Here is a 16,233-nt window from a genome sequence, read left to right as displayed (position 1 = left end):
TGTCACAGGAACCCAATGTGGAGAATGTGTGTGCAAGGCTCCTTCAAGTGTGGAACTTTTCTTCCTTAACCATTCACCTCTTTCTCATTTGTCTCAGAATGAACAGATTCACACATGTAACTGTTAAAGGACTGGCTTTATTGCTGATTGAATGCATTGTTTTACATACTTAGTAGACACTTGTGCATTTTGATCACATGAAATATTTGTTTAGGTGACCCCACCGGATCAAATTAAGACAGTGACAGGAATGTGGCAAACATAAAGATAATATTTATTACAGTAGAGTTACACTTAACAGCAGAAGCAGAGGAAAGAAGACATTTAATGTAGCACTGGTGGGTAAATGTTAGCAAGGAATGTTAATTTATTGAAGGTCATTTTGGAAATTGAATTGCTGTGACTGATTTAAAAAGGCACATTCCTATCATGGCCTAAAAGGTATTATCCAGTAGAAACACTCTTCAGCGAGACACCACTCTGCTGGGATTTAAAGGAGCAAACGAAAGCTCGGTAGGAAATGAGGAAAGTTATAGAAAATGTTTCACTGGCCACCTTCTCCTCAACGTCTTCTGTCATATAATCTGTTTTTAGCACAAGAAAACCTCTGGGTGTTACTAGATTATTCTAACAGGATCATCAAATGTCAACAGCATGAGTCATGACTTTAAACTGGACTCCAGCCATTCACAGGCTATGTAGTTTCTTAGAATAAACATCACTGGATTGTGTTGTTTACATAACACGTTATACTGTGACTCATCAATGCGCTTTGCTTTAATAAAAGGAATGTCTGGATATTACTTTTTAGAGCAGGTATGCAGATACCATCCAATGAGATCATTTAAAACACATTAAAACAAAACATTTCTTAAAGAATGTACAGTGTAATACAGAGTTAGTTGTGGCCCAGCCTAAACTCTGGCCCCTTGAATGTACTGATAAAACTTTAATGCCATTGACAGACAAACATAAATGTCATGTTCCATTCTTACGGCCCTGATTTGGCACTGTTCGTTAATAGCATTACTGAACAAATCAACAACTCTGTGATCTAGTAACATAGGCAGTAGCCACTAAGTACATACACATGAAAGCATGCAAGCAGGCTTGTTTTTTTTCACACACGTGACAAGTCATGTAAAATGTTAGTTGGTTATATATATATTATGTTTCCTACATAAGTTACTCTTCATATTTAATGCTATGTCTGAAGTGCTATTAATAAGTTACATTCAGAATAAGTAAAATAATTCCTCCGTTTTTGTAGCAATTTAGAAAATAAAATAGATATCTCTGTTTATCCCAGGGCAACTGTGTTTTGAGGATCGTACCATCGGACACTTTCATTAATACCTGTGAACGAAACATAGTGTTATTGAACATATTTGGCTTGATTATGCAAATAGATTGTGGTAAAAAGTAGGTAGGTAATAGTAGATGATAAAGGAAGTACAGCAGGGTGAGACCTACCTGTAATAGTTTGGTTTGAAGGGGCCGTTCTTGTTGAGGCCCATGTACTTGGCCTGCTCGTCAGACAGCTCCGTTAGGTGGGCGTCAAAGTTTGGTAAGTGCAAACTCGCCACATACTCATCTGGAGGAGGGGGACAGATTGGGGGATTTATTTCAAATGGGAATTGTGCTCTGGTGGATCATGTAATTCTAAGATCAAGTCACAGGGTGGCATCATGAGTACAATGCAGGTGAAGCAGTACAAACCTTGTATATAAGGTAAGACTGCACATTTCAACTAACTGATATATATCTTTACTCATGTACTGAAGTTTAAGAGAAGTTTCTGTGGCAGTGGAGCCAGCCTTTACCCATTTTCTTTGGCAAGAGATACACATCCTGTTTGTAACGTCCCTCTGGAGCGTTGAATAACTCAATCAGGGCCAGAGCCTACAGAAAAACAGACGTGAAGGATGACAGGAAAGGACATGTTAGTACAGAGCAGCAGGGTGATGTGGTGAGAGGGAAACTTAATTATCAGCAAAGGGAGAGATGACAAATCTGCTCACCTGAGTTGTAGCAGTGATGGACAACACAAACGTAGGCACAGTGGAGCAGCTCAGATTTAAAAGGCGACCCTGAGAAAAAAATGGAGATTGAGTATGAACTGCACAGCACAACAACAGTTCAGAGAGTAAGGTAAATTGTGATCATGAATATTCTGACACTGCAATATTTCGCAATAGTAAAAGGCTTCATAGGCTGGGGTTAATGCATCGTGCAATTTAAAAGGTGCTTTTAAAAGCCATTATCTGTAATAAAACCGATTTAAGATTTGGACGGATGTGGGGCTGTTGTGGGACTTTACCTCTGCCAGAAGGACCACCCTCTTTCCATCTGGCCAGATGATGTGATCCACCTGAGAGCGAACCCTCTCCCAGGTCAGCTCGGGGCTGCGCAGACTCGCCTGAAGACATAGTAGACAGTCATTCATACAACTGCACAACCAATTAAAAAAAATCAGGTAAAAGAATGAGTTGAGTGACTTATTCTTTAACATATAAATATAGAAAACAATCACATAAATCTACATAAAGATGGATGACATGACAAAGAGGAAACCAAAGATCTGGATCGCCCCCTGGTGGCTGGTTGCAGTATAGGTCATAAACCCGTCCCTTCCATGATGTTCTACTTTCATAATACATTTATTGAAGCCACTGGTCTGCACCCCATTATGTGTGCATACCTGGAAATTCAACTAGAAATGTTCCTGGTACACAGACTGCATATCCAACACACTAGTACACACACAGTAACATAGACTTATTACCACATCGATCTCAGTATTGGAATGTCCCATGTTGCAGACAATGCAGCCGTTCTTCATTCGGTCCAGCTGTTCTCTGGTGACCACATTCTTGTTGCCTATATTTTCAGAAAAAAAGCAAATCGATGAAGTAGGAGTGAGACGTGTTTGCCGAGACTCAAAATTTGATTAAAATGATTTACAAAATTGTTTTTCCTCTCACTTGACTAACCCACAGAGCCAAAAAGCCTTTTGGCTATCAGATTAAAAAAGCCTGTGGCCCTGAGAGCTAAAATGGGATATTTAAATGAGATGCACATAGTGTGCTGGAAACACTGTGATTATCAAAGCAGAAGTAATGGATGTCACTGCATGGGGCAGCGTACCAGTGCAAGTTATCACCACGTCCATCTGTCGAATGACTTCGCTCAGCTTGACCACTCTGAAACCGTCCATGCTGTGTGGATACACGTACAGATATGTTTTAGTCCAAGCAGCACAAACACACTGACAGAAGCGTAAAACAACTGATCAGTAAATATTGTTCTTTTAGCTTCAAAGCTAATGTGATGCACAACATAGACAAAGTTCAACTAAGGGTGAACGTTCAATGATGGAGCGGTGCGGTCTGGTAATGGTTAGTGACTCACCATGCCTGCAGGGCACAGATGGGGTCAATCTCAGTGATGCACACAATAGCTCCAAGGGCTTTGAGAGCAGTGCAGCAGCCTTTCCCCACCTACAGACCAATGTAATACAATCGTGTCGACACTGGGTTATGACAATATTTGGAAAAATAAATATATATTGTGTAAAAATCTCTGCAGCAGTGAAAATAAAAATAAAAGAGTGATTCACCTCTCCATAACCACACACCACGACCTGTTTGCCTCCAAACATGATATCTGTGGTTCTCTTCAAGCTGGCAGATACAAGCAAAATAAAACAATTGAATGCAACGTCAATCTTCAAATACAATAAGTCTTCCTAACAAAATAAATTACAACAATATTTCTAAAAATAAGCAACAGCAGCATGATCATAAAAAATGACAAGTTCTCTGGATGATTTATTCTTCTCACCCGTCCAGGATAGATTCCCGGCAGCAGTAAAGGTTGTCAAATTTCTGCTTGGTGACTGAGTCGTTCACGTTCATGGCAGGGACACACAACTTGCCAGCCTTGGACAACTGGTACAATCTGAGAGGACACATGAGAAAACATGTTCAGGCAGATATGGACACACACACATACACACACACACACACATACACACACCCACACACACAACAGACGTACAACATTTCCAAACACAAACTGAGCGGCAGCCCTGTGTGACCTTACACTTTCCGGAATAAAATTGAAGAATATCCGGATAATTGATTCCACTGAGAGTGGTACAGTACATGTGCAGCTGCTGGGAGCTGTGGTCCAGATCTATCATGTTTCTCTAATAGGCTCCAGCCAAATAAGGCGAGTGACCTTTTCGATCTATAGAGTCACTGTGTATTAATACGAATATGATTTACACAACTGTCTTTGATACTGTGCTGACACAGTTTATGTACATCATCAGAAACTGCCTCTGTTGGGAGCTTGGTTGCTTCAAGCTAAACTCCATCTAGAGGAGAAAACACCTCAAGGGGATTTTAAAAGCGGCTTAAATTCAGTTCTACAAACATGGTTCAATAGGATGAATTTTTATTTAGTAGCTTTTGTTAGCTAAGTGCATCAGTCACAAAGCTGCTAATTATTTTTTATATGGGGAGTAGAATTTTTTTTTAAACTGGTGAAAACATATGATAAACACAGATAAACTGCACTGATAAAAAGGAGGGCACTCACTAGACAGTATGTAGGACGTATGTAAACAGGTAAAAACACATTCCACCTTTATCTGCAACCATGAAGAGTTACTTAAAATCTTATATCCTCACTCTTAAATTTTCTGGCTTTTCTTCTGGAGGAATTACGGAGAATTGGTGCCAACTTTTTTAATTACTTGAGTAAATTTGGGTGTTGAAGGCAAAATTTATTAGCAAGATTTTATTAAAATAACTTCAGGGGTCTTATCAATAGCAATAAACCAAGAAATACGCCATCAGTCTTTATTTTGTATTGTCTCATTATTCGCTGTATTAAGCTAAAGTAAAACGAGGACATTTCTTGCCAACAGTCATTGCTTTGGCAACCATCCACACTATACAAATACAGTTTCTGAGTACCAATAAACAAAGCAGCAAATACAATTTTACCAGACAGAAGATGGTGGCATATAATACAAAAAGAGACAGGGATTTTTCTAGAGGCTCTATTTCTTCCCATCTCACCTGTGCACCCCAGTGACACTCTCCTCTACGATGCCCCGGACTTTCTTGAAGACACTGGGATACTTCTTGTACACCCAGTGGGTTAAATCTCCGCCATCGTCCAGGATCTAAGGGAAACTAATCAGCATCAGTTAACAACAAGAAAGATGACCTTCACAATAAAACGTCTGTGACACCATAGCAGAGCCCGGGGATAGAAGAGATAGAGAACAGACTGAGACTGGTATATCATGGGATTGTCAGACTTGTACCATATTGGCCTGCCAGCCCTCCGTGTTGACACAGCGATCGATGCACCACCAGAAGTCATCCTCTGACTCACCCTTCCATGCAAACACAGATACTCCTGCAAGAAACAAAACACACACACCTAATGGCTACCACGGAGAGCAGAGCAGGGGACTGGAAACTGCACATGCAACAGCATCACACAGTGAAAGCACATGTGCAGATCAGATGCTGTTTGGTTTAGGGTTATATTTGGGTTCATGCAACTTTACTGTCACAACAAGTGTTTAAATCAAAACTAGACGCAACAACACTTTTTACGCTTTACAGATCAAATTTGCCTTTCCAGCATCAGACTTTCCAGAGAGGAGGATCTCACCTGTTTCAGCGAGAGCAGCAGCCACCTCATTCTGAGTGGAGTAGATGTTACAGGCGGTCCAGCGACACTGGGCCCCGAGGGCGACCAGGGTTTCAATCAGGACCTGAGAGGGAACCACAGGATATACAGTTACATGGAAAGGTTGCAGTGATGAAGAGGAGAAGGACGTAAATCACAGCGATCTGCAGTGAACAGTATGAGTGGACGTACTGCTGTCTGAGCAGTGATATGGGTGCAGCCTACTATCTTCGCCCCAGCCAGTGGCTTCTCCCCCTGGGCTCTCTTCCTCAAGGAGATCAGGGCAGACATGTCTGGGGAGGAACAGAACAAAGAGCTCAGCATTTAGTTTTTTTTGGGAGAGCGAAGAACGATGTGCAGTGGTTTGACTGTAAAATTGAAAATGACTGAACAACAGCGTCAGCAGCACCTGTTGCCGTTCAAGCTTTAAGTCTGAAGAACTCTTGACAAGCACTCGCACCTACTTCTGACTCACATGTTAAATGTAAACAGCCAGAGAGAGGAGGGGGGGGGGGGGGGTATCAGAAGAAGTAAATAGGTAATGTCTCGTGTTTTCCGAGTAATTAAGAACGTTTGGTTATATTCTGTTTGAAAATCAGGAGAAGGGGACCTTTATCAAACTGTGTCTGAGCAACAAAACAGATGCCACATGATATGCATTTGGGAACACAGTCACTCCACTGGAAGGTCAAAGCTCTCTTTGTATTGATGGCTGATACACTAAGTACATTAGTGTCTCCCTACGATTGCAGAGGAGACTCAACTCAAACCCGTTGTGATCAAAGGTCCCATGATTATGTTAAACAATATTTTCTATTTAATATGGAAAATCATTGATAGTTTTTTTCAGCTATACCTTGTTCTGCGATCTCTATTTCTCTGCGGCCAAACTCAGCCTGCTTGATGTTCTTCACACAGAAGTCGCTGCTGCCGTGGGTGTTGACCTGGGCTTTGTCCCGGGGGGAGGTTTCATCATCGGAGCTGTCGGTGTAGGACGCAGCTGGGAAATTGAGAACACAAAAGGTCACTATGCTGGGATGCATACAAAAGAGCCAATTATGAAATTTATACTTCAAATCCATTGTAAGAAAGTCGGAGCTTCAGTCGGTCCATCATCATACAGAAAATTCATTAGTTAGTTCTATCAAATTGACAAATCAAGTGATGAAGTGAAACTTTCGGGTGTTCATTACCTGAGCTGTAGCTGTCTGTGGAGGACTGGGAGATGGACCGGGAGAGGGAGCGCCGGCCGGCCTTGGTGGGGTACTTACTGAATTCCTGTTTGTCCTCTGTGTTTGCAAACTGGATCTGGGGAAAAAGAAAACAGGACAAAGTGTTACAGAATGTGAGCAGCATATGTGGACAGATCTGAACAGACATTAGGGCTTTTTTTCCTCTTTCCATCTGTTAACCACCTCTAAACTCAGAAAATGTAGCTCCTGCAGGTGGCCCCTTACTGGCCATGATAGATTGTTGTTTTAATGATACAGTTTAAATGTATCTAAAATAAAAATAAAGTAATAGCCAGAGCATTCAATCTTCTTCCAACAGAAAGGCAAGGCTTCTATTCTCCACAAAATCTTGTGTACACTCAAGATGACAATGTTATGTTCCATTACGTGTGGTGAAAACTGTGTTTATTATTATGCGTAGTGGTGCCAGAAACTTCTCGAGTGGAGCAGGGAAAACTTGGCAGATCTAAAAAAAAAGTGTAAGTACAGAAATATCTTTTACACGTTTAGATATTTAGCGATCTTTTGGATTAATGATTTATTTAGCAACATTTGAGTAGGATTTTTTAATTAAACATTATATTGATACGAGTTTATATTATTTATTGCTTATGTAGACCTATTAGGTGGACTGTTTATATTGCAGAGATCAAAGGGTCAACGTCATTACATTAGGAAATCAGGGGAGTGAGGTGCAAAAAATACCCATCATCATCAACACATATAAACAGTGATACACCCTCTGTAATTTGCAGTAATGTGTTAACAAGTTAACAATTTAGCTCATTGTGATGGTTCGACCGCAAGAAGTATAAATTCAAAGGTAAATTGCCGGAGCATGTTACGGTAAATCACAGGTGGCTCAGGGAAAAAAAGAGCTGTTGCCTATTTTTAGATGCTCCCTGCTGTTCTGTGATTTGTGCTTTGTTCAAAACCACAGGCTTCGGTGGTGTTGTGGTGTGCATCGTGTCAATCTGACCCTTCAAAGGGCCCAAGATCAAACACCTGGGCACACATATCGTGGATCAGCACACAGCTATCCGGGATATTCAATGGATGAGCCTTTATCCCCCCCCAAAAAAACAGTTCAGTATTAACTGTCCAGTTAACTGTCCAGTGTTACAACATACATTGATCTGGGTCATTTCATTCAGATACTAAATAACAGCCAGTGTCTAGTATGACTTTGACTCTTTTCAGGGCTTGGAAAGGCTCAAATCTGATTAAAACGTGACAAATACACTGTATTAATTCAACACCCTGTTATGATCACAATCAGGCTGCAGGCAGCAGCAGTAAACAGCACTCAGCTGTCAACATTACAAACAGGAAGAAGACCTAACCTTCAGGTTCTTTAGTAATCTGGGTCAGTTAGGACAGTGAGGAGTCACTTGGTAAAAGTCCAGCAGAGCAGTCTATCTACACTGATCCTGATGACCTCTGCCAAGGAGGTCATGTTTTCATCTGCATGTTTGTTTTGTTTGTCTGTTAGCAGGATTATGTAAAACAACGACAGATTACTGAATAACCTGATGGAAGGATGTGGTATGGGTCAGGAAAATAAACATTATATTTTGGTGCAGATCCAGGTTTCTGAGGGGTGAACACTTTTTCAGCTGTTGAGCTAGAAACCTGTAAGTATCACCATCTATTGGGCTTGTTTTAATGTTAGTGGACTGTCGGGCCTCAGCAGAAGTATAAACTCAAATGAGTGCTATTCATGTCACTAATGTTGCGTGGTCGGAAATAATTCCATTCTGAACGCGGAAATGATTCACAGTCACTTCACATGTAGACGTCCGGGAAGATTAAGCTGCAGGTCTTATTTGGAGATCACCTGGCCCTTTGAATAAACAGGACTATAAGAAATCGACTGTTTCTAGACAACATGATGAGTAGTCATATAACTCAGCATTTTACTGTAATAGGATGTTTGCAGGAGGGTTTTTTGTTCTGAAAACCGGTCTATTTGCCCCATGAATTCAACTGATCTATATATCTCTCTGACTGATGTTGATAACAGATATTCTTCAGAGGGGTTTAATAGAATAAATGCTAATACCAAAGATACCTTGTTGAGAGGAGAAGAGGACAAATCTACCAGTCTGCCTCTGAGAAACCTTTGTTGCCTAATGACAAACGTATTATAATTTTCTTTATCTATCTTTTATGAAAAATATATAATTTAGCTTTATCATTCAACTTCATTTTTTCATTTAAATCTTTAATATAAGAACTAGACAGTCGTGTGTAGGATTGTTCAACCTTTGCCGATTTATACGCTGAACTATGAGCCATTCTAGTTTTACCTCTTCATTCAATGCTCATCATGGCTATTAACTGACATTAATTCAGAACGTTGGAGCTCAAGAGTTTTATGGGAAGGATATTTTTTCAAGCCAATTAAATTATGCAGATTACTTCATGAAGGTGAATTGACTTGTAAGAAATGTGATATAATGCCAGGTTAAGAACATTTCTCAGCAGTGTGGAACCTTTCTCTGTAATCTATCATTTCTAGATGTGGTTGCTTTGGGTTGGTGGTTGATGGTTGACAGTGGACATCCTTTTCATGTCTTCATTTGTTATGACTTTGCCACTTCAATTCCTTGTTCTCTTATTGTAGATGTCCATAGGATGTGTTTGGAGTAATAACTCATGCGCAGGGCAGCAGAGTTGACACAACACACAGACGATAAATCCGAGGGACACACAAATGCCAGACTAACAACAGTTAAAGTGATGCGCACTGCTCTGTACCTACAGATATCGGCCTAAACCCCTGTGGTAATATAAAAAACAAAACAATAAAATATATTAATTGTACTGTCACACAAGCTGAATGGATAGTTTTCTGTGTGTAAGCTCATATGGGTGAAACAGGTTGTCCATAGTTACCTGTATTCCTCACACAAACGTTAGACGAGGCTGAAAGAGGTTGAAAGGCTACGGCCGGCACCCTGACGGAAATATTTGAACAAAAGTACTTCTACCTCTTGACAATATTCATAGTTACAGCTATGACTTCCATTCGTTTTAACAGTACAGAAACTCTTGGTAAACCAGTGTTTCTACCACATTCCCTCTTTCCATGGGCAGTGACACCTGGGTTTCAACAATCTACTGTGTCAGTAAAAAAGAAACTCAAGAAGCTTGTGAGACAGTGTGAACTGACGAGATCTCTGCATGTCTCTGTTTTCACAATTTGCAGTGTGCTGCATCTCATGCACTTGCAAAATAGGACTTTTATGTTGGCTTTGCATCGGTTTTGGACTCCTGAGGATTCAGCAGAAGTTTTGCACAGCCCTTGGAATTCCTGCATCTTTCACCTGAATTCAAAGACATGGAAAAACCTAGAAAAGCCTCTTGAGGTAAACAAAAGATTAATTTAGTTGTTTATTAATTGCTCAGTGTGATATAAGATCCTGCTGGTCTTACACAGCAAACTCTCCCAGTCAGAAGAGCTGTGTGAACAAACTCGACCATGTGAGGAGAGTGTGCATCTAGCTGATTTCAGCTGAATTGTTTTATGTTTTCCATAGAAGTCAAAGAAACACACACTGCTTGACATGATTGCAAAAAAAGAAGACCAAACATGCCTAAAGTAACTGCAGCACATCTGTGTGTCAGGTATGCAGCTAAGCTATCTTTAAGAATAAAGTGTGCCGGATATGTTCCTAGTGATGCATTAGTGGCGACTCACCCTTTCTCTTCCGTGCCCATGTTTGTGTGCCATGGCTGCCTGCACTCCCGAGTTTTCCAGCCTACTTCTCTGTGCCTGTGTCCTCTCTGTGTGATGGTACTAGGTGTCCCTGATGCTATTATCCCAGAACACTCCCAGGCACAGCCGGGGGGAGGTTCCCACCTATTATCGTGATTTCTAATGGCCAACCTGGAGATAGCGAGCGAGTGAGAGAGCTTTTTTCTTTCTCTCTCTCTTTCACTCTGAGATTCTGCCCTTGACAACCAGCTGCTAAAGACTGGATGTATTTTATGGTAGATTTATTGAAGCGCTGAGAGAGCAAATACAGGAACAAAAAAAGAAATCTGATCCACAAACCAGAAATAGGTATAGAAAAAAAATCTGACACACACAGTTTTCTCCAGCTTCTACTTTCAGGCTTCCTGATTTGGATTACTAACTAAAAAGGGAGTGACAGGGGGAATTAAACTGTATGTCCATTAGCCTTCTGCTGCATCAATAAGCGGCCCATCCAGTCCCATCTTGCAGCTAAAAATATCCTTTCTCTCTTGGATAGCAGGCCAGGTCACAGACTTAAGCCGGGGTGTGGCGGTCAGCCGGTGGTGTAAAGGGGTCAATGTGGGTCTGGCATAAGGCAACACTAACACCTTAGCCAGACACCATTAGTGCTCAACAGCGCCACCCAACTGAAAACATACACACAGTCTAATCCAATTACCAGATCTTTGTATATTGACTGCTCACAGCAGTCAAAGACTTCCCCCAAGGAGGTTATGCCTGCAGCCTCCTCTATTTGTTTGTTGGTTGTTTTGTATGTTTGTTTGTTTGTAAGCAATATTATGCAAAAACGTCTGGAGAGATTACGAGGAAACTTGGTAGAAGGATGAGGTGAGTGAAGAAACCACTAAACTCTGGTGCGGATCCAGATCAGGGAGCTGATCCAGTTGTTTTGTATAATCTATTTTGATAACATTGCATTTTTTGGGAGATTTTATTTGACCAATAAAGTAATGCTCAAGTCAAGAAGTTAATTTGTCAACTGGGTCTAGCTCTATAGTGATTGTACTTTCGTCGGTCTGCAAAGGCACCTTCACAGTTCAACATGAGCGTGACAGCTTAAAGTGTTGTGAAAGAAAACACACCTTCAGAACTACTGTGACCTTTAGCAGAAATTATCATTTCTACGAAATTTCACTCAGTTTAGTCTAGACCCTGGTATATTGTCAATATCACTTGGAGGGTAAATATGAAGAGAGAAGAAACAAACAATGTCATTCAACAACAGCCATGCTTTTTAAAACAACACAGACACAGCTGAAGAATGATGAAATTGGTCAGTACGGATGTGTTATATTTCTCAGTCTATGGTGACTTTACCCCCGAAGTTTATATGGGTCGCTCGGTGGGGGAAAACACAGAGCTTCACTTGTGTGGACGAAAGCAGACTCAGAGTTTTAATAAACATAAAGAAACTGGTGTCAGTGTTGTTTCTAAACAGAGATAGTTGAACCTAAAGCCCCAAAGAGATGAGTATGTCATGTATGTTTAGTAAATCTTGGTTTTGTGTTTTGTATACATTTTCATTCACCTTTGTATTAGTCTTTTGTCAAAAGTCTAGAAATCTTGGTGAACATTAATGAAGTCTACGTGAGGCTTTAAAATTCAGCCCAATCATTCTGCTTGCTCCAGGTCCAGTCAAACCTTTAGGAGTCACCAAAGTCACACAATTCCAAATGCGACACATACTGTGAGGGCTTTAAGTTTGACATTTTAATCTCTCTCAGGGTCTGAGGCTCAGGCAAAGAGAGATTTAATTATCAGTTAGAGTACTGTGTGTTTCCACACTTTATTTAAAATTGCCAAGTGGGAAAAGAAAAAAAATACCTTCATGCAACTCCACCATAATGTTGTCAGAGAGACAAAAGGAGATAAAGACGAACAGAAGGTCTGAATTGATTTGAGATTCTGTTTAGTAAAAAATGATGATGCATGAACATATTCATGATGAGAGTCTCATTCCCAGGGGGGCGTGTTGTGTAACTGCTGAGAGAGGAGGCATAACACAGGCATTCTTTGACTCACCCACCCACACGTTGAACGTTCATTTTCAATTTGTAACATTGATTGCTTTTGCTCATCGCCCCTTTCGGCTGATTATGTCTAATCTATTAATTCCACAGGAGTCCAATACTTCATTTTCACGAGTGGTAATATCTGGGAATTTTACTATTAATTTTTATTAGATTTTTCCCCAAGTATTTGTTTTACTTGATAATCTTCCTCATGCAAACAGGTGGCTCAGTTTGCAGTGAGCTCTCACATTTATTCATAACATGGCTCTTTGTTTTCATAAGCACAGTGCACAGTCCTACCATCCAATATGTTTTCAATCAGGCTCCCTGAAGCGGCTCACAGGGTCACACATTATTGCCTTGGCAGACAGGGGGTCTGAGCTTATGTTCTGTGTCTGTGAGCCCTGCTGCTGGGAAAAGAGATACCTTTATTATCCTCAGTATTTTGTAGAGCTCCAGTAGACATACTTTTGTAAAAGAAATGAAATGAAAAAGTGAAAAACATTGCTGCAATAAATATAAGGATGAGCAGCACAACAAATGTATAGTAAACAAGAGGTTCTTACTAAGCTAACTAAGCCTCCATAGTTAAAATGATTTATCAGCAAATATTCTGAGTGGTAGTTTGCGTATGATTAGTTTACATTTACATTATTTATTTGCTGACAATTTAAAAAGATTATTTAATGTTGTAAAGTTGATATCATCCAATACATCAGTGCACACTATATATAACACTTCAAGTTATGACTAAATGCAATGGGGCATTCCAGCAAAGATCTGTGTTCTTATTGCATGACTGAACACAAGTGCCATATACAAAGCTTATGCAGAATTATATCTGCCAGCAGAAGATGTTTGAACTTTATGGCTGTTTTAGCGGACACTGACGCTCGTAGGAAATCTCTCGGTGCTGCTGATGATCCATCTGACTGTTCCGGTCTGTGTGTCAGTTTGTGTGGGAGGGAGAGGATGAGCGAGGTAAAGACAGTTGTCCTTATGCTCCTCTCAATGCCATACATTTCAACTTAAAATGTTTTACTGCAGATCCTGCACCTTAGCTAGCAGCATTAACTATAGGAAGCTCACCTGCACACACAAGTTCTTGATCTACACTGTACTCTAACTCAAAGGGGATGGCGAGGGATGGATGAGAGGGGATAGTAGAAGAAACAGGTTATTGAGGCAGCTGTTTTTTAGGTAATTTTGGTTTAAAACCCCAATCTCCCTACAAATCACCAACTGACTATATGTATTATAAGTCAGAGTGCACCTGTAGGAGGCTCAAATGTCACAAGATAAAGGTCACCTTGAGGGATGGAAAAATGTCTCACAACTGTAATGCTAAATTTATTCATCCCGTGGCCTTGAAAAGTCCGGTACATTTTGGCAAAAGCTTTTTATCACCATGAGCTTCACGCAACCGGTGTATTCAGTTGAAGGATCACTGAACCAGAGCACTGAAGGTCAGAGACGTGTTGAGCCTGAGTCTGAGCGTGTTCGTTCTGAGAGACAATGAAAAGAAGCCTTCACCGTCTGCTCCGTATGTTTGCCTGCGCGTTGCCACGGGGAATCTGTCATGATACGAGCAGTCATCTCGAGGGAGTCTTCAGTTTTAATGATTGTTCTGTGCTGTTGTGTAACAGAATATAAATATGAGGCCTTTTCTCCTAGGTGCACCTCAAGCTGACAAAACATTCTTCATCTCACTAACCATGATGATGCCCACACACACACAAGCCCCTCGGCAGATTCAAGAGTGATATCATGAGCACCAGGAAGATTTGAGTTGGCATAGACATGATTCCTTATTGCAGATTCAATTTGCACCACCCTGATACCTTTGAGGACTTAAAGACTGCAAATTCACACCGGACTGGAATCCTTCAGAAGGCTCCTCATTAAAAGCCTCATCCTCACTGAGCCGGCCCGCTTCCTGGGCTCAGATATGTTAGTCCGTGCATTTCTACACTTTGCAGATCCCGTGGTTTAAGAGCTCAACTTGGCTTCTGGTTGTGACTTGCCTGCAGAATGTTAAAGTGTGGGATATAAATAAACAGGAGGCGCCGTGTGGAGGCAGATTTGAAGAATAATCCAGCTTTTGGAAATGATGGGTTTTTACCTCAGTGATAAATCATGTGATTTGACAAATACCAATGTTCTTTCTTTGTGGCCTCACTTCTCAGGGTCTTCATCTGTATCCCACTACGTGCTTCTATTTCCACATCCAGCAGCTCGGTTTGGGATGATGGAGAGATGCCCTCAGGGGGGGATGAGCTGTTACGTGTGACACTGCACCATCACAGCCAACAATTGCAGCAGCAGAGCACCGCTGACAACCGGCTCGAGTTTGGATTGGACACAAACACACGATTCCTCATGAGAATGTGTGACGACCAAACACACAGGCTGTGCGTCGCAGCGGTTCTCCACTGCGGTACAACGCGTACCATGAGTGGATTTATGATCCTCATCACATGTGCGTGCCACCACTCCCCCCCCCCCCGAAACAAACACGCACACACACGCACACACGTCTCTTACCTTCTTGACTGATTTCAGAGTGGGCACTGCGGTGAACGCGGCTGACGGCATCTCCCCGACGTTCATGTTCACATCGCTGCTGTTCTTGCTCACTGTCAACGCGGAGTATTTCTCCGCCACGTTCTCGGTCTCCTTGACATATTTGGTGGCTTGTTTCACCTCCGCCTTGCTGTCCACTACCGACTCCGTCATCGCCTCCAGGTGCGGCCGTCACCGGGGATCAAAGCTGCGTCTGAGGATAAACCGCGGTGTTCGGGACTGATGGTCGCTTCTCTCCCCGTCGTCGTTGTTACGGTGACGCTGAGGCACTTCCGCTCGCAGCAGAGAGTAAAAGATGGAGCCGCTCCGTGTCGTCGTTACTCGGTCAAACAGCGGGTACACTCACCGCTCGCTTCGGTCCTCCGGCTCTTCTGTCATCCACACACTGATACATCTCCGGGGGGAGGGGTCGGGCTGTCTGGTGGTGTCACCTGAACAAGTGGGCCGGGGGTGTGTGTTGGGGGATGAGCATCCAGTCAGTGCCGGAGGTGAGCGAAAAGAGTGGTCCTAGTTACTCGTATAGAGTTATTAGGTTATCGTTACTCTTTACTTCGTCTGGTGAAGTAGCGCGTGTCTTCACAGAGCAGCAGCATCTCGAGGAGGCTGAGGGCAAGGTCCGCCTCCGCCGCTGTGATTGGCTGATTGTTATACGAACGTCAGAATCTCAAGCGTCTGATTGGCAGAGCCTGTTCGGGGGGGAGTGTTTAACTTGGGAGGTCTCCTCAAAGTCAACACTCTAATCTTCTTTTTTAAATCTTCCTTCTACCTTTTTTTTCCTCTGTAACATCTTAATGTTGTATTTATTCTTTAATGCTGTGTAATCTTTAGTTTTCTCTAAATAGATTGCTATTTTTTGCCCTCAATTTTAATTTCTTTACTTGTAAAGCACTATTTAACTGGGTTTTGGGTGTCATACTAAAGGTCCTCT

At 41.7% G+C, this 16,233-nt stretch overlaps 1 protein-coding gene across 3 annotated transcripts; it reads right to left on the bottom strand.

Annotated features, from left to right (window-relative positions):
• Positions 1–253: 253 nt before the first annotated feature.
• On the bottom strand, positions 254–15,966 carry ahcyl1 (adenosylhomocysteinase-like 1). Of its 3 annotated transcripts, none has more exons than XM_062391830.1 (17): positions 15,267–15,961; positions 6,909–7,023; positions 6,572–6,715; positions 5,908–6,008; positions 5,698–5,800; positions 5,342–5,436; positions 5,091–5,197; positions 3,844–3,960; positions 3,620–3,683; positions 3,412–3,500; positions 3,148–3,218; positions 2,786–2,880; positions 2,321–2,419; positions 2,022–2,090; positions 1,824–1,902; positions 1,474–1,594; positions 254–1,356 (listed from the first exon to the last, which is right to left on the bottom strand). In XM_062391830.1, exons 1-17 carry the CDS (start codon positions 15,456–15,458, stop codon positions 1,350–1,352), a joined length of 1,668 nt encoding a protein of 555 aa, XP_062247814.1. In that variant the 5' UTR covers positions 15,459–15,961; the 3' UTR covers positions 254–1,349. The 3 variants fall into 3 exon arrangements, with proteins under 3 accessions (XP_062247814.1, XP_062247816.1, XP_062247815.1); XM_062391832.1 differs by lacking the exon at positions 15,267–15,961 and adding an exon at positions 10,651–10,735; XM_062391831.1 differs by lacking the exon at positions 254–1,356 and having other exon boundaries at positions 1,470–1,594; positions 15,267–15,966.
• Between the last annotated feature and the right edge of the window lie 267 nt (positions 15,967–16,233).

The sequence above is a fragment of the Platichthys flesus genome, chromosome 7 (assembly GCF_949316205.1).
Source record: "Platichthys flesus chromosome 7, fPlaFle2.1, whole genome shotgun sequence".
NCBI lineage: Eukaryota > Metazoa > Chordata > Actinopteri > Pleuronectiformes > Pleuronectidae > Platichthys > Platichthys flesus.
Note: the sequence above shows the minus strand (reverse complement) of the source record. Positions and strands in the feature narration are given on the sequence as shown.

Excerpts from the sequence above, each read along its gene's own strand:
- ahcyl1 (XM_062391830.1), bottom strand. The coding sequence starts at position 15,458 with ATGACGGAGTCGGTAGTGGACAGCAAGGCGGAGGTGAAACAAGCCACC. Across the intron at positions 5,801-5,907 it reads ATATCACTGCTCAGACAGCA|GTCCTGATTGAAACCCTGGT; the intron begins GTACGTCCACTC and ends GTTCCCTCTCAG. Across the intron at positions 1,595-1,823 it reads TCTCTTGCCAAAGAAAATGG|ATGAGTATGTGGCGAGTTTG; the intron begins GTAAAGGCTGGC and ends CCCCTCCTCCAG.